Source organism: Rana temporaria, chromosome 1 (assembly GCF_905171775.1).
Source record: "Rana temporaria chromosome 1, aRanTem1.1, whole genome shotgun sequence".
In the NCBI taxonomy this organism is placed as follows: Eukaryota; Metazoa; Chordata; class Amphibia; order Anura; family Ranidae; genus Rana; species Rana temporaria.
In genome coordinates this window covers 482,851,436-482,870,526 of record NC_053489.1, presented here as the reverse complement: position 1 = coordinate 482,870,526, position 19,091 = coordinate 482,851,436, and the positions used below count along the sequence as shown (strand labels likewise).

At 45.2% G+C, this 19,091-nt stretch overlaps 1 protein-coding gene across 3 annotated transcripts in view; it reads right to left on the bottom strand.

Moving 5' to 3' along the window:
- UBE2D3 (ubiquitin conjugating enzyme E2 D3) overlaps nucleotides 1-19,091 on the bottom strand; it is a 61,737-nt gene that overhangs the window by 23,334 nt on the left and 19,312 nt on the right. The window contains exons 2-3 of one of the 3 annotated variants that reach the window (XM_040329892.1): nucleotides 8,841-8,904; nucleotides 2,732-2,763 (exon numbers count right to left, since the gene is read on the bottom strand). In XM_040329892.1, coding sequence (XP_040185826.1) covers nucleotides 2,732-2,763; nucleotides 8,841-8,904 — 96 coding nt within the window. Of the gene's footprint in view, nucleotides 1-2,632; nucleotides 2,684-2,731; nucleotides 2,764-8,840; nucleotides 8,905-19,091 lie in introns of those variants that run through there. The other 2 variants (XM_040329896.1, XM_040329897.1) reach the window with 2 other exon arrangements.

Genomic DNA, 19,091 nt, shown 5'->3' with positions numbered 1-19,091 from the left:
AGGGTCTGGCTGGTTATAGACCCGTCCTCCCCTAATTCTGAGCCAGAGGCTGCTCTCAGAAGATGGCAATGCCTCGCTGTCTCAGCAAAGCCAGGATCGGCGCAAGCACCTTGGTACAAACTCTTGGTGCTGACGCCAGGCCAAAAGGGAGGGCCACAAACTGATAGTGGTCCTCCCCGATCGCAAAACGCAGAAACCTCTGGTGACTTGTGCAGATTGGGACATGCAAGTATGCGTCCTTGATGTCCAAGGATGCCAGAAAGTCCCCCAGGTGGAGCGCAGCTACCACTAAGCGAATCAATTCCATGCGGAACTTCCTTACTTTCACGAAGACATTCAGAGCCTTGAGGTCCAGGATCGAACGGACCCCGTCCTTCGGGACCACAAACAGATTTGAATAAAAACCCTGAAACCTCTCGTCCTGCGGAACAGGTAAAATTACTCTGCAACTTAGCAAGTCCCTTACTGCCCCTAACAGGGCAGCCCGACGAACCGGTATGAGAGGGAAAGAATTTGTTCGGGGGATAGGAAAGAAAGTATCTTGTACCCTGAAGAAACCACCACAGACCCATTGATCGGAGAGCAAAGAGGTCAACCGAGTCGTGAACCTGCAAAGCCATCCCCCCACCCATGAGTCAGGCGGGGGCAGGCCTTCATGCATTTGCGAGCTTGGGTGCCGGCTTATGCACCCAGGGACATTTTTGTTGCCGAGCCCTTGGCGGTCTGGGTTTACCCGCGGGCCCCGACTGACGAAAATACCACTTCTGTGTGGGAAAAGAAGGACTCAGCTTACGGCGGGGTTCCTTCCCCTTGGAGGACTGAGGGAGGAGAGTGCTCTTGCTTCCCGTGACATCCTTGACAAGATCGTCCAGTGAGGACCCAAAAAGCCTCCCACCTTTGAAGACTAATAAAAAAAAAAAAAAAAAAAAAAATGGGCTTTTCCCATTCCGCATCAATGAATTTATCAAAGGACACATAAGGAAAAACCTTAACAGAGCGGTCGGATTTGTGTGACCCAACGGAGACCGAGCCCTCAGCAGATACCTCAGCTGCACTATCCATCTTAAGGGAGTCCCTTACAGCATTGATAAGCTCCGTGACAAATGCCTTATCATGTCCCGACCCAGTTAAAGTGTCTTCCTCACAAGGAAGGTCCTGGTCCACATCTTCAGATAAAACAGAACCCGGCACCTGAGGCGCAGTCGGGTCCTGGTCTAAATCTGAACATTCCCCAGGGGATAGCGGAGGGAGGGGGCGCTTTTTACTCCCCTTACCGCTGCACGTCGCTTCCACCATGGCAACAAATGTCTCCAGGACTGCCAACAAAGTCTATTGTGAGTGCAGGAGCAGAAGTACCAGCTGCCTCCTCTGTCATGCTGGGGGGAAGAAGGACCAGATACTGACTCCATTGAGGGAAAACTTCCAGGGCCCAGTTCAGACCGAACAGGAAAAAAAACACCACTTGCGCTGCACTGACCGAGGGGGGGTTACCCAGGGGACTTACCACACACCGGTGGAGACTGCTCAGCACCACTGCCCGTGTCCCGCACACCGCTGTGTGTGAGGAGAAAGCCGTAAAAGTAAACTGAGGTAGCCGCGGGGTGCTGCGTGAGGAGAACCGCGCAGCGCGCCATAGGAATCAACACTAGAGCACTAGATGGCCACCGAGCGCAGCATATGGAGCCTGACGCAGCCACAGGAAAATGGCCGACCGCCATAATATGCTGCATCATGGCGTGGCTACAACAAAATGGCTGCCAATGGGATTTTCAATAAAAACTGAAAATCCACAGCCAGCGCCGCCAAAACACAGCATTTAAAAAAAGTGAAAACCTAGAAAGGCTGCCCAGCACCCCAAAACGTCCAGAAAAGCAGACCGCCAGCAGTAAAATACACATAGGCCAGGCGCACAGTCCCCCTCAACCAGGTACCCCCCCCTCCCCCCACAGCAATGTAGAACAGCAGAGGGAAAAAGGGAGCAGGGAAGGGAGGATACCCAAACCCCAGGAGTGCTCAGCCGTACCACCCCACCTAAGAGGGAGGGACTGTACTTACCCGTCCACGCGAAGGATGCTCACGCTCACTGGCCAAGCTGAGAAGACTACAAGGATCTATAATATCCAGCCTGTCTCAGCCGACAGATAATAGAAGTCAAAAAGACAAAAAATAAAAATAAAATCTTTTCCTCAGGGCGCTGGGCCCAAAGGGAGCCATACGTCCTTATCCTTTGCTAGGCAGAACGAAACTGAGGCTGCATACTGCAGAGAGGAGAGTTACATCTGAAGGGACCGCCCCCTGGGCGGGGCTGTTCAACTCTGTTAATGTAACAAGTATTTAATTATTTAACATGTTTCTGCGTAGTCCTCTCCTGTAAACAGGGAACATAATCCACTTGTCAACGATTTAAGGAGCCGTGTCCATCCATGGACGATAAGAGAAACTCCCTTTTACTTAAATTCAGGATTACAGAATTTTGTCAACATTTTACATTTCTATTCAATCCATTCATCAGGCATCTCCTGATGTACAAACTTTAGCATGAGCAGCTTAATTATCTTGTGTATTGAACAAGTGCTACACAAGTATAGCACACTCGCTGTACAAAAAAAAAGCCAGACAACTACTGGTTTACCTTGTTGTCACTTGTAATTAGCCAAGCGTTGAACATATTCATAGAAAGCAAGAATTTTTAGAATTTGGTAATTTAATTGCTCAAACATTTAATACTCACGGGTCCCATAATTGTGGCTTGCCAGTGAAACACTAAAAGAGAGAGTGTAAAAAAAGAAAAATTGGTAATCACTAGTTAACATGAGTGCATAAAGCCCAAAACACCTGTTCAAAAACACAACACACAAAAACAAAAAAAAAAAAAAAAAAAAATCATTACAATACTATTGAATTTACTTCCACTGCAGGATAAACATTCTTTCCACTCACATACATCGCATCAAGGTAGCTGGCCTTCTTACATAGCACTGCATATGTGCACATCTGTGTGTGCCAAGTGCACTCAATAGCACGCCCTGTGCATGGAGACTGAGATGACACTGACGGTTTAGGGCAGGGATATGCAATTAGCGGACCTCCAGATGTTGCAAAACTACAAATCCCATCATGCCTCTGGGTGTCATGCTTGTGACTGTCAGAGCCTTGCTATGCCTCATGGGATTTGTAGTTCTGCAACAGCTGGAGGTGCGCTAATTGCATATCCCCGGTTTAGGGTCTTCTACTATTAATTGGGAGCCAGGAGAATGGCTCCTGATCACATTATCTTTGTCACAGCCTTTGATCACGAGCTGAAAACCTGCCCATGTACTCCCAATGGTCCCTTACTAGAGAGCAGCTAACTTGGACACATCCGACAGCCATTGTGCAAGAGAGATCTAAAAGATTTCCTTGGTGTCAAAAGTGTGGATAGAATCAACAAGATTAAGGGCCCAAAGATTTAAGTGTGAAGAGCGCGCATACATACACCAGTAATAAATCTAACACACACACACGTTGGTATGAAGATGTGCAAGTTATTTAAGCAGCAGGCACAGTCACGAGCAGGGAAGGGGGAGAGAGCACAGAGGAGACAGATAGGCTGCAGATGATGGAGGCATGTAAACTGATCACTGTCAGGGCTCAGCAGCCATATACTGTGGCCAGTTTACAAAGGGGAGGGTATAGCCAGGTTTTACTGGGGGAAAAATGATACAGCTGTATAAAATGCTTAAAAAAAACAAAACACCACAGCGTCTTTTTGGGGGGGGGGGGGGGTTGGGGTTAACGCTTTAACTACCATCTATCCAGGTCTAAATTACTTTAAGTCCACCCCATAGCAAATTTTACTGCTACAGGGCGTTCGCTATACGCCGGATCACGCAATATACCATGTGATCTGAAAATTCTGGGTAGGGGGTATGCAAACGCACCACCGGCTTCTGCCTTGACTACACACAGTGAAAACTGATCAGCAGGTGCAGGATAGCAGAGAGCCTCCCACACTCGCAGATCGTCAGGTAGCGAAACAGAACTGACCTGCCCATGTAAACAAGGCAGACGCAGTTCTGACATCAAGGGAAGGAAAGGAGTTTGTATCCCTGCAAAGCAGGGAATAAATTCCACCTCTTCCCCTAGTTAAAGCACCTCACACAATATAGTAAAAACACTGGCTAGGCACAGTTAACCCCTTCCCAGCCAATGTTATTGGTACAGTGACCTTGCACATTTTTAGCCCGATCACCATTAGTGTCACCAGTCCCCAAAAGTGTAATTATCAGACTATCAGCCACAATATTGCAGTGGCACTATAAGGCCCCTTTCACACTGGGGCAGGAGGCGCGGTGGCGGTATAGCGGCGCTATACCGTCGGATTTGCTGCGGGATTGAGCCGCTAGAGGTGCGGTATTAATCCCTGCTAGCGGCGGATAAAGGGTTAATATGCAGAAGCGCATTGCGGGCGGTATTACCGCAGTTTCCCATTGTTTTTAAATGGGAAGGAGCGGTATACACGCCGCTCCTCTCACCGCTCCAAAGATGCTGCTGGCAGGAGATTTTTTTCTCTCCTGCCAGCCCATCGCCTCAGTGTGAAAGCCCTCGGGCTTTCACATTGAGTATGCAGTGCAGGAGTTTTTCAGGCAGTATAGCAGGGCTATTTTTAGCGCTGTACCGCCTGAAAAACTCCTCAGTGTGAAAGGGGTTCAAGTCACTGATCGCCATTACTAGCATAAAAAAAAAAAAAGCCCATAGTTTGGTTTGCACAAAATTTATAGCGTCTACAATCAATAGAGCTCATTGGGCTCAGTGACTTAACTAGAACCTTCAGGGCCCCGATGCAAGAAACCATGAAGTGCCCCTCTGACAGGGCATTTTCTCCGAGCCCGGTGGCGGAACAACAGGGCCCAGTCGCAAGTGGTGGCTGCATTTAAAAAGGAAACGATTTCTCCCTGCTTCTCTTCCTCTCCCTCCTGCAGGCATTCAGCAGCTACAGGAGGAAAATGGAGGGAACGGTTCCTGTAGGTCGGTGTTTCTCAATCTTTTTCCAGTCAGAGCACCCTTACACCCCTAGAGGAATTGTCCTACACAGCAACTGCATTGCATGCAGTTGCAGCATAGTGATGATGCATTTAAGGTGTTAAAACAGGCGGTCAACATTTTGCCTCTTTACCGGCTGCCAAATGCCTCTGAAAAGCAATCTGAGCATGGATTGCTTTTTGGAGGAACAGCATTTTTGCTGGTACCATGAACAAGAGAAGAGAAAAAAAAAAAAACACGGCGACTGGTGCTCAAAATTTTCATGGGGGGGGGCGCGCAAGCAAACTGAAGAAAAAAAAGCCGCCACCACTGTGCCCATAAAATGCCACCAGTGTGCCCATTAAATGCTGCAACTGTGCCATCAAATAACGCCACTGTGTATCCCTCCCCTACCCGGCACTTACCCTGTCTCGGGGCAGCGGGTGACAGCCACGAGCGGGGTCCTCCGTGCGTCTCCTGCCGTCCTCATCTCCTGATAGGTGCCCAATAGCCGCGCCTATCGTTTTAGCCAATCAGGGTCTGACGAGTAACAGACCTGCACACCCGATTGGTGGAGAAGTGGTTCAGCATTAGGAAAGTGAACATTTATTCGCTTTTCTAAAACACCTGGGTGGACAGTGAGCGCCAAGCATTGCGCTCGCCGTTCACCCATTTTAAAGCCTATGGCTTTAATCAGGCATTTCAAAAACACCGCACTCGCACACGCTGGTCTAGGAGGAGGCGGTACCTCTGTCACGACGTGGCTGAAGTACATTTTAGACTCAGCTCCGTGACACAGCAGGGAGACCGCTGTGTGTAATGAAGCGAGTGAGCGACACAGGGCGGCAGGGATAGACGTCGGTGGGAAAAGACTGCACGCTTTCTTCGGGTTCTGCTTCTGGCTCCGGACTCGGAGGCAGCAGCACAGCGCGAGGATGACGTCATCATTAATAGATTATTGAAATTCGCAACATCGATGCCGCACCGTGTATGGCCGAATCCCGATGCATCGATGTTTGGAATAATTTTGACACCCCTAACACTGACCCTAGCTAAATGCAAAACTAGTGAAACAGTCAGAAATTTTTTTATTGGGGGGGGGGGGGGGGGGGGCTTTGTCAGACACCGCCACCTGAAAAAAAAAAACATTCCTGTTTTGGAGGTCGTCTCATTGTTGCCCATCTAGTGCACCTGTTAATTGAAATTAACAGCAAATCAGCTGAAACTGATTAACAACCCCCTCTTCTGCTACTTAACAGATCAATATCCCAGGAGTTCTGATTCAAAAGCGTTCCTTTCAATTTTTGGAGCGGGGGGTGTGTGTGTACACACACACACACACCCCGCTGCTAAAAAAAACACAGGTTATCGTGTTTGGCGTCTGAACTCATTTTTTTGCTTTCAAAGAAAAACGCTGTTAAACTCAACTGCCTAAAAATAAATGAATGTGTACATGGTCACATAGAATAATATTGTGAACATTTAGAGGCTTTTTATGGAACCCAAAAAAATGCGTTCAGAAGCTGTATTTAAAGGCATTTCAAGTGCCAAACACAGCTAAACGCGGCTAAACGGCAGTTTTTAGACGTCAGTTTCTAGCTGTCAAGTTAAATCATTCAGGAGAGGTTCACCAGCGTCCCGTGTAAATAAAGCCTTAAATGTAACCATATTGCTACACTCTTATATGTTTTGAGGGTAACCGATTTGAACCGCCACTTAAGAGGTTGATTAGAAGCGTATCCAATTAATCTTCTGATCCCCAACAAAATCCAGTAGGATCGTTCCCTATACATTCACTCACTTGGCAGCCAGCATTAGTGTCTACATGAATGGACAAATAAAGTTGTCCTTACTCTGCTAGGTGATTGAATGTACTGAACACTTTGTATCTGGGCTGTAACTATACAGCTCTAAAATCATACATCTGATAACCCGATAGTGGATTGGATATCAAGTGTGCGGGAACTTTGTTTAACTCATTGGTATGACCTTCAATGCTTTTCAATCCCTGTGCCTTCTTTACCACCTGGCCAAACACACTTTTAGGGCGGTTAGTCCTTCCATTGATGGAGAATATTTGCAGTGATCACTCTCAGACCTTTCATTTACCAGACTAGCATCCAAATACACCACCATCGGATCATTTATAACCACGTACCATCCATCAGAACTGTGGTGAGTGGTATAAGGGTAATAACCAACACTTTGTGGATATACCTTAAACAGGTTCTTTATGTTTGTTTATTTGTTTATGTCTAGAACACTCCAGTCTACAACACTTGGCACAGGTCCATCTTTCAGACTCTGCAAAATTATGCAACTTCCTTTACAGCTCCGATGCCAAGTGGGATTGAATACATCCCAATTAAAATTCAATCCTGCCCAGTCACAGTCCAAACCTCACAAGTCCCACCCTACAGATCACAGCATTAAAGAGAAAACTCCTGCATACACAACCTGTTCTGAATGGTAGGCTGTGCCGCTGCTAGGCAGGATTGAATGGATCACAATTAGAATTCAATCCTGCCCAGTTAAATATGCCGTTGAATGTGAACAAAGTCCCACTCAGATCCCACCCTCCCAGAGCCCTGCTTTCTGTGAAGAGATTACTTTACATATGAAGGAAACCCCCTTCATAATAACCTCAACTAGCCCTTCCTCTGTAGTCTTGCAGTAAACCACCATTCTTTGGCATGCTGCAAAACAGGAATGACACAGGAGGTACGACACATTCACAACTTTGCCCACCCATATGAAGAACCAGAAACACCCGACATCAACTCCCAGAACTCCTGAAACTACAGAGGCTCCTCATGAAACTAGAGGCTCAAAGGATCATGGGACATGTGACAGTCAGCACTTAAAATTCATCCAGGAGGAGTGACAAGACCCAGAAACCTGACTATACAGCTAAAGGAGGCAAATTATACAAAAACTGACAGCGGGGTTGTAATTGATTTACATGCACAATGCATATGTTTTGGGGAGGAAAAGCTGGAGTTTGAGAGCGCTTTCACACTGAAAGCACCTGGGCCTCGGCAGTAAAACGCTATTTTTAGTGGCCTTTACTGTAGTTTTTTCAGCGCTATTGGTCGAAAAAGGGTTAAAAGGTGCCTGCAAAGCGCTGCCCATTGATTTCAATGGGCAGGTGGGCTTTAAGAGCAGTCTATACACTGCTCCTAAAGCACTGCAAAGAAGCTGCTTGCATGACTTGACGCCCTGCAAGCGCAGCATCCCAGTGTGAAAGCAATCGGGCTTTCACGCTGGGATTGTATCTGAGGCTTTTTTTCCAGGCGCCTTACAGGTGCCATTTTTAGCTCTAAAGCGCATAAAAAAACACCTCCAGTGTGAAAGGGGTCCAATTTTAACTTTATTGCCGTCACATAGAAAGCCAAGAAGCCTACGCAATGGCAGAATGGAAGTGGCAGGTCAAATTAGACCCCTAATGTCCCATATGAACCACACTGAAGGTGAATAAAAAGATAATGGTGCATCAACTTCTTGACCACAGCCACTGGAGGAATGACAGGCCAAAATCTGAAGTGCTAAAATCCTCGTTGTTTGAAGCTTCATTTGCCAAAGGCGGGATCAGGGATTGGCTATTAGCCAATCTCTCTTCTATCAAGCCACACACACTTGCCATTCCATTTCTTGGTTTGCAGAAGGGACAAAAGGAGCCTAGGATAAGTGTTGACTGTACCATCTTAGGCCCAAACAAGTGGTTGGGTATCGCTACATCCAGATCACTTTATCCTGCCTGAGCCAATTTGGCTCCATTTTTGCTTCTAGAAATCAGCACACAAGCTCAAGTTTTTAGGAAACAAATATAAAAAGCTTACTGTCATCCCCAACTGGGCCTGCAGAACATTGTGCTGGAGGATCACGAGCCAAATCATTCAGTTCCTAAGAGGAGAAACAAAAAGGCCTAGTTTTAATAAAACTGTCAATATAAAACCGACAACCTAATGTGACAAAAAACAAAGATAATGACCAATTTATATTTATTCACAACATATTAAGACCTCTTTCACATAGGTGTCGGCCTCTACCATCCCTATCAAAAGAAATCTGCAGTATCACTTTTTCAGGCAAGATTTAGAGGCGGTTCAGACATTCAGAAGGCAATATTGCCACCATTTTTTTTTTTATTTCTGTTCAATGTAAAAAGTGCCACAACCACATCAATTGTTTGACTCATGGTTGCAGCAGAAACCCACTGACTTCAATGGATAAGTGCGTCCATTTTACAGAGACCCGAGCGTAGATATGAAACATTTATGGAAATTTTTAAGCCATGAGAAGGAAAAAAAAAAAAAAAAATATGAAATTCAGCATGTAGTTTTACAAAATTGAAAGTCATTTTGTTACACTTTGGAACATGAAATGGTAAAACGATTATGCGTGAAATAGTATAGCTTATTCAGTAAACTAAACTTGCTTTTTAAAGCGGAGGTCCGGCGGTAAAGGAATAATATTTTAAAAGTCAGCAGCTACAAACACTGTAGCTGCTGACTTAATAAGCACACTTACCTGTCCAGGTTGCCCGCGATGTCGGCCGCCCGAGGCGGATTCGTCCCTCGGACCGGTCCCGGCGCCGCCATCCTCACTAAGGGAAACAGGCAGTGAAGCCTTGCGTGGATTCTGTCCAATTGGTACCGGGGAGAGTCCATTTCGATGATAAAGCGCTGCTAAAAATAGCGGCGTTTTACCGCCGTCGCCCGGGCGCTTTCAGTGTGACAGAGCAATGTCATGGATGCACGCAAAATTGTCCAATGTAATGCATGTTCACATGCTACTGTAGTGTGAATACAGGCTTAAAGCGGAGGTTCACCCTAAAACAATTATATACCATTCCAACCAGCATACTGCCGACATGTACAGTATGCTGTTTTTTTTTTCGCTGTACATACCGTTTTATCGTTCTTTTTCTTTTCCGACTCCCGCGGGGAATAGGCGTTACTATGAAGAGGCGTAGATGATTGACGTGCGGCTAAGGCGTGTCACGCGTTCCGAAAATAGCCGGACTGGGACTCGGCTATATACGGCGCCTGCGCAGTCCGCTCCTAGTCTGTGCGCAGGCGCCGTATAGAGCCGAGTCCCAGTCCGGCAATTTTCGGAACGTGTGACGCGCCTTAGCCGCACGTCAATCATCTAAGCCTCTTCATACTGTATGAACGCCTATTCCCCGCGGGAGTCGGAAAAAAAAAAAAAAATGAATAAAACTATGTACAGCGAAAAAAAAAAAAAAAAAAGCATACTGTACATGTCGGCAGTATGCTGGTTGGAATGGTATACAATTGTTTTAGGGTGAACCTCCGCTTTAAAGCGGATGTAAACCTGATTCATGAAATTTGACCCAAGCACACATCTGTAGGTTTTCTGATCGTTCCCCAAAGCCTTAAGTCCCCTGTCCTTCTGCTGCTTGGTTCTTCTGTTATCAGCATAACTTCTGACAACCAAGATAAAAAAATAAAATAATAATCAGCCTGAAATTTGTGGTCTATTCACAGCACAGCTTTGCACATTCCTTCCTTCGCCAATGTGGAGAGGGTGTGCGCGCCTTTCCTCCAATCAGCGGTCAAAGTGTATGCCAAGAATCCACACCCAGCACTAAACAAAAGGAAAAAAAATCCCCCACAATATTCACTTTCTAAAGAATGTAGAAAGCTGAAGAAAAAAGGTATACATGTAAAACGTACATAGGGAGATTAGTTTCGTCTCTGTATCTGTTCACTTTATTAGGTATATGGGAGGGTTTACATCTACTTCAGGCATGTCCAAAGTCAGGCCCGGGGGCCAAATACGGCCCCCCTGTTGATTTAATAGGGCCCCCCTGGGGATTTGGATATATATATTGTTTGTGGCCCCCAGGGCCACAAAAGATATATACTGTATTTATTGGCGCTGCCTTGGAGGGGACAGGACGAGCGCCATCAGATTACATAAAGAGAATCTCCTGTTTACTCAGCAGCATCTCTATTGGAAGTCCCGTCTCCCGGGATGCCATTGGACGACTGTTCTGTCTATCATAGGAGGCAGGACTTTGCATTAAAGAGGCCACAGGGTAAAGAAGACATTCTCCCGTTTGTAATTTGACGGCACTCGTCACGCCTCCTCCCTCTGCCCTCCGAGGCTGCAGATGGGCATCGTTCAGGCTGCACTCATGGCAATGGCAAGGCTGCACTCATGGCAATGGCGAGGCTGTGCGTGTTATACGCCAATAAATACGGTATATCCAAATAACACGCCCAAGCTCATCCTTAGTCCTAAGCAGCGCTCTGGGATTCGTTGGGGCCACAAATAAAATATATACAGTATATCCAAATAACACACCCAAGCTCATCTCTTCACCACACACAGCCACAAAGGCAAGAGAATTCTTGTTGGGCCGTGTATTAGTGCTCAGACGAACACACTTAGACAGAATTTTAATGGTTCAAAGAATGTCAGGCAAAATAGTCGGCCCTCACGCATGTTCACTTCATCAAATCTGGCCCTCTTTGAAAAAAGTTTGGACACCCCTGATCTACTTTAAAGTGGAATTCCAGCCAAAAATCATATTCCCCCACAAACTCCTAGTTAAACTTTATTTCTGTATGATCCTTTTTTACCTTTATAAATGGTGGAATAGAAATAACGATCAAACCATTCAAAACCCCTCCCTCACATCTCACAGGCTTGTGTGTAGTTTTACGTTTTAGCTCCATCAGCCAGCTAATGCCGCTCTTCCTCCCCAAGTCCTTTCTCTTATCTCTTCTTCCACTCACATGCCTTCTCATAAAAAAACACTGGAGCTAAATATAATGTGTGCCCACCAGCAGCCGTTTGCGCCAGTGCAGGGGGACTGCGGTCACGTGAAAGGGAGAATTAAAAAACAAAACCAGTGATTTTTAATATATTGGAGCATATTAGGAAAGGTATTGATCGCTTAGTGTTGCAGTGGCTCTTGGCATTGAAGCTTTAAAACCACTTTGTTACGTGAAGAACATGAAACAAATAGGTGCCATCTCAATCTGGCTAAAAAGTAGAAAACCACTTTAAAGCGGAGGTCCCACAATTTATTTTTTTTTTTTATTAAAAGCCAGCAGCTACAAATACTGCAGATGCGGACTTAATAAATTAACACTTACCTGTCCAGCGTACCCACGATGTCGGCAGCAGAAGACGAGCAATCCTCTGTGAGGGAATCAGGAAGTGAAACCTTGCGGCTTCACTGCCCGGTTCCCTACTTCGCATGCACGAGTAGCGCAGCGCATTTCTAGTTGTCCCCACTGTCTCCTGGGACCAGCGTGTTTCCCAGAAGGTGGGGGGACGGACGGACGGGTGGGGTGGAGTAACTCCCGTGGGAGTCTCCCGGAAGCAGGTGCAAATACCTGTGTCTACACCCCCCCCCCCCCCCCCGAAAGGTGCCAAATGTGTCCGAAAAGCAGAAGTTCAATTTTTTGGGTGGAACTCTGCTTTATGGTCCAGCAGCTTAACCCCATGAAAATCTGCATTTACAGGCCAAAATTTTTGTAAACCCAGGCAGATACAGACTTCACACCCTTCCCACTAAAAGCATTTGTCTGTGGCCCCATTGGATCAGATTTCTCATCACTTCTTGCCCAGTATATAACAAACTTGGTGAATACACAACGAGTGTTCAGTATATGAACCACTTCAGTACCGTGGGTGTTTTTCAGATTTGGTGTTTACAAGCCGAAAACAGTTTTTTTTGCTAGAAAATTACTTAAAACCCACAAACATTATATATATATTTTTTTTCTAACACCCTAGAGAATAAAATGGCGATCATTGCAATAATTTGTCACACCATATTTGCGCAGCGGTCCTACATGCGCACTTTTTTTGGAAAAAATTCACTTTTTTTAATTAAAAAAAATAAGACAGCAATAAATGTGGCCCAATTTTTCTATATATTGTAAAAGATAATGTTACGCTGAGTAAAATGATACCCAACATGTCACACTTACAAGTTGCGCCCGCTCGTGGCATGGCGTCAAACTTTCACCCTTAAAAATCTCGATAAGCGATATTTAAAAAAATCTATAGGTTGCATTATTTGAGTTACAGAGGAGTTCTAGGGCTATAATTTCTAGATTGTAAGCTCTAACGAGCAGGGCCCTCTGATCCCTCCTGTATTGATTGTATTGTGACTGTACTGTCTTCCCTGATGTAAAGCGCTGCGCAAACTGTTGGCGCTATATAAATCCTGTATAATAATAATAATAATAATAAATAATAATAATAATTATTGCTCTCGCTCCAACGATCGCGGCGATACCTCACTTGTGTGGTTTGAACACCGTTTTCATATGCAGGCGCTACTCACGTATGCGTTCGCTTCTGCGCGCGAGCTCGACGGGGCGCTTTAAAATTATTTTTTTTTTTCTTATTTTTATTTATTTCATTATTTTTTACACTGGAAAATAAATGATCACTTGTATTCCTATTACAAGGAATGTAAATATCCCTTGTAATAAAAAAAAGCATGACAGGTCCTCTTAAATATGAGATCTGGGGTCAAAAATACCTCAGATCTCATATTTAGACTAAAATGCAAAAAAAAAAAAAAAAAAAAATGATTCTTTAAGACGCTGGGCGGGACTGACGTTTTGACGTCACTTCCGCCCAGCAGAGCTATAGGGACGGATGGGGGCGATTTTTCCCTCACTTGCATCCCCACACAGCAGCCGAGCGGACCCGATCGCCTCCGCCGCTACCAACGGCTCCGGTAAGCGGCGAGGGCGTGGGAGAGCGGGCCCTCTCCCGCCGCCGATAACTGAGATCTTGCGGCGAATCCACCGCGGAGACCACCGTTATCTTTTACAGGACCGCTCACACTAAAGATGGATACCTCGGTTGTGGCAGCAGCTGCTGCCGTTACCGAGATATCCATCTTTAAAGTGTGGACGCATATATGCGTACATCGGTCTGGAAGTGGTTAATTCAACATACCCAATTTTCCACAATTATAATCAGACCACGCCGTCTAGGATGACAGCAGTTGCAGTAAAAACACAAGGAGTGGTAAAGTGGTTATAATAAACCTCAGACATGAAATATGAACAAAGCATACCCCTCTATAGTGCGGGGGGGGGGGGGTGTAGTATTTGACCTAGAGCTGTACGATTCTGGATAAAATGAGAATCACAATTTTTTTGCTTAAAGGAAAGATTATTATTTTTGGCGCAACATCTTTCACACACACCTTTTCGTTTTTAATTCATTGAAGTGTATTTTTTGCACAAAAATTACAGATGCACATATACAGTGTGACATAACATATTGCAACGATCGCCATTTTATTCTCTATGGTCTCTGCTTAAAAAAAAAAAAAAAAGAAGCTCTCGCTCTATGCATGTTCAGGGGTTCCAAGTAATCTTGTAGCAAAAAAAAAAAATGATTTTAACTTGTAAGCAACAAGTGTCAAAAAAAGGCTTATTTTTTTTGCAATACGGCACCGAGTTATTTTAACTGACAATTGCACGGTAGTGTGACGCTGTGACCCCAGAGAGGCTATCAAGACAGGAGGGACACTTGCAAGGGTCTGCACCTGGTAATAGGAGGATTCTTAGCGCCGGTCCTGGGGGAAAATAAATAAACAAACGATTTGACCTACCAACTTGATTTTTAAATCAAATCGATTTTTTTCCCCCATCCCTACAGCGAGGGCAATCGAAGCGAGGGCAATCGAAGCGAGGGCTTTCTAACTGGGTGGGGATGGATTGACTGGAGGAAGAGAGACATCCGTGTTTCCGATTAGCAGGAACACAAGATCTCTACTTTTGACAGAACCGCCATTCTGCCCCTCCTAAGAATGATCAGTGGGTCCCGGGCTCCCTAGAGCAGTATATGTGCAGCGGGTGGTCTGGTTAAACTGCCCTCATTTGCAGAATGAAGTTCATCCCTTTAATCTAAAAAGAACCAAACGATATGTTTTTCATCTTGAGCAATGTTATGAAACTTTGTTGGCTGCCTCTTTTTGACAGCTATGAGCAGAGAACGTTATAGCGCCTGCAAACCGACCCAGTGTGAAAAGGGCCTTAAAGGGAAAGATCCTGGCATCTCCAATCTCAGCTGCATTTAAAAAAAAAAGAAAAAAAAAAAAAAAAAGAAGAAGGGGGGGGTGGAATTCCGGTCCACAGAAGCAATTAGATTCCAATATCTCCACCATTTTTTTTTTTTTTTGAAAAGCATATGGCGTGTGAACACACCCAAAAAACTCTACCCGGTGCAGAAAAAATGTGCACACACATAAAGAGTGTTCACAAACGTGCAGACGGGTGCAACGTCAAGTGGTCCTCCTGTGAAGAAGGGACCCAAAACCCTCCAGACGGGGACTGAGATACTGTGGTCTGAGCAACCGAAGCCGACACGGACCCAACTTCCTCGGAGGGACTGCCGAAACAGAACCCTCCCAGTACTAGGTGGGGCTCCCCCGAAGGGAGACCCCATGAGAGCAGGTGAACCAAGCCAGAAGGCCATGTCCACCCACTCCCAAGACGTTCAGGGCTGGCCCGAGGACCGGCACCCTAATAGTCACACAGTGAACAAAACGTGCACAAACAAAAATGAGACAAAAACGTGACAAACCTAGGCTTAAAGGAAAGTGGGGGGGAAAGGGATAGTGGAGGAGAGTGAAAGAAGTGGTCATTGTGGTATACAATGACCAGGCCCTCCGGCCAGGAATAAAAGATTCCTCCGGTCCTAGCCAAAAGGCCCAGCCCAGGAGGCTGGTGCTAAAAAAAAAAAAAGCGTGCATCTGGTGCAGTGACCGTGGTATCTTTAAATCAAAGTGACCCTCACTCACAGTGATTCTCAGATACCCCTGGACTGCCACTCCAGGGGCACATGCACCATAGGCTTTTCCTTCCAAATCCAACCCCCCGACCGGCCAGTGCAGCCCTCCACCCCTGCCAGCTAGAGAGCCCTATAAGTTTTTCTTAGGGAGAACTGCCACTCCAGTTAGCAGCCTCTGCCAAGTTGGGGCACAGCAAATCACGTCAGTAACAACCCATGCAATCCATACAAAGAATCCAAAGTAAATAAGTTCAGAAATTAACCACTTCAGCCCCAGATTTACCAGGTCATTTTTTTTGCAATACGGCACTTTAACTGATAATTGCTTAGGCGTGCAACACTGTACCCAAATAAATTGATGTCCTTTTTCCCCCCACAAATAGAGCTTTTTGGTGGTATTTGCTATAATACATATCCAATAAGAAAATGTAAAAAAAAAAAAATCAATTTAGGAAAATATGTATTCTACATATTTTTGGAAAAATCCTAATAAGCGTATATTGATTGGTTTGCGCAAAAGGTTTGGAGTCTACAAAATAGGTGATAGACTTATGGCATTTTTATTATTTTTTTTACTCGTAATGGCAGTGATCAGTGAATGACTGCGACAGACAGATTGGAGACACATTCTGCCTTTTCAACTGTTTTAAGACTCCATTCACAACAGAGTATTGATTTATTGGCATTTAAGCTTTTTTTTTTTGCAGCATTTTAGAAGAGTATTACAAGAGTTTTAGAATAGCCAATAGAAAGTACTGGGGGGGGATATAGAGGTGGAGAGCTGCTATTTGACCATGTTTCTGTTCAAGGCAGGCATTTCTATTAAAGAATATGGGGCTAAAAAACACTTGCAATCTGCCAAAAAGAAGAAAAAATGCTCATATGTAAACAGGGACCATTGAAATGAATAGGATTTTGCTTGTTGAGCGTTTTGGAGTTTCAGAGCCGAGCATGTTACCAGCTGAAAAACACTCAGGTGTGAACAAGGCCCAATTACTTGGTACAAAAGTCTTTGCTGGTAATGACAGCTTCAGGATGCCTCCTGTACGCAAATGACATGTCTCCTCTTCCCTGACAGCACAGGGATTTGTGAACAAACCGGGAACCGGTTAACATGGTCTGCCCCCTCCTCACTCACTGGAGCACTGGGTTGTGGAGGGGGGTGAAGGCAGACTGCTCAGCCTCTCCGCTGCTTGCCGAGTTTTAGTCCAGGCACTTGGTGGATCCTGACTTCCATTGTTGTGATGACGCGGCACCTGGACCAACTTCTGTGTCGTCAGACTGGACCTCAGCTCACTCTCCGCTGAAACCAAGCCTCAGTGCAAAACTAGCTTTGGCTATGCCTTTAATGTCACTTTACATCAGTTTGTGGCTTAATTATAAATCTCCCCCATCTTGGGGTTCCAAGAAAAAAATTTGCCAAATTAGAAGCTGTCCATTAGCAAATTTCACTTGTTCCTGTGAACTCAAACTAAAACTCCTTCCATAAATGTTTTCTAACAAGACAGAAGTCACAGCTGAACAAAAGGAGTACAAATGTATCATTTGCGAGAATGCCACCACTAAAGCAAATCCCCAAATGACACAGTTTGCTTTATACCCAACAAGATGTACAAAGGGAAGTTGCAACCAGATGTGTAAATGAAGCACCATGCAACACTTCCACAGAAACTACAACCCTTAGAACATAGGTCAGTAAACATCAATTGAGAAATACTTGTGCACTGCCTGCAGACACTGACCAAAAGCAGGAAGTCACCATTACTGGCCCTCAGTCATCAATGTAAATATCAAAAGGATTTTCAACAAAGGGTACACGTTAGGGTAATAGCCCCTGAACCAAATCTGGATAAAATGACAAACAGCTATTAAAGAGCATCTGTAAAATGTATGAGTTCTAAAACACTGACTCGAATACTGCATTAGAGGTAAGCTCGCAAAAAAAAAGAAGCTACAGTCTAAACAAAAAAAAAACCCTATAGGCTTGGACAATGTTCAGTATTTCAATTCTTCTGTATAAGCCCTAGAAAATCCTTCAGTTGAAAGATGCAATTTGTTGGTTATGGGGATTTTGTTTTCCTTCTTACCCTGGTGATCTGGCCAGTGACACTTCCTACCTTATGCTAGGTACATACTGGAAGTCCTCATTAAATGCAGCAGGTTAGTTAGAACACAGGTAGTTGCAGAATTGCGTTTGGGTTTAAAACTTTGAAAAATACATCTGCATCTATAGAATTTCTGTCAGTATAATAGACACTAATTAAGGGCAGGAAGGAAATCTTTAGTTCAGGGCAGTCAAGCCTTTTATTTTCCCAATTCAGATATGCCGTTTTAGGCCCCCTTTCACACAGGGCGGATCCTCGCTGAGCTGGTGGATGACAGATCAGTCTCCGCTCACTGTGCAGGGATGGATCTGTCAGAGCTCCGCTGTAGTCTATAGGGAGACCGGATGAAAATAGATCTGCCTGTCGGTTTTCATCCAATCCGCTGTACAGATGGCGAGCGTATCGCCACTTGTCTGTTTTGGGTGAATCTTACTGGAGCAGGAGGGTGTTAGCGGCAATGTGTCCCCTGACATGCACCTGCCCATAGAAGTCAATAGGTGGCCTGACAAAACAGACAGGCGAATCTGAGCAGACCTATCATGTGAAAGGGCCCTTAAATGCCAACTAACACCATTACAAAAGTTGCAATGTATACAGTAGGTTTCATTCCCCCCCTCCTTTGATCCTCATTGATCCTTATGGTCGGCACACGTGCTCCACGGGAATCCCGGTCCTGCCTTGGCCATAGGCAAGGCCGCGGCCCAGCTCCTGGAGCGGCGGCCATCTTGGTCCATTTGGCTCCCCATCACAGATTGCTCCGGAAGTAATGTTCCGTCGCTGCCATCTTGCAACACCCCACACTCCTGCACAGTAATGATAGAGTGAGAAGGAAGCAAGCAGACATCTCATTACACCCACCGGAGTTTTACATTTCACAGTTATTTTCAACACAAAACTGAGCTTATATGCTTAAATACAGTTAGTATTTGTAAATCCGATGGACTGTTTAAATATGAAAATCCGAGGTGTTCTGTCACATTAGCAACCATGTAAGGTCAGCAGGTTTGCTTCTGCTTTTAAAATTTAACATCTAAAAAGTCTGTCGGATTTCCAAATACTGTATTTAAAGCGGGAGTTTACCCATTTATTAAATTTTTTTTTTCTTCCCCTAGATTCCTGCTCGTTCAGTCTAGGGGAATCGGCTATTTGTATTAAAATATGAGCTGTACTTACCCGTTTTCG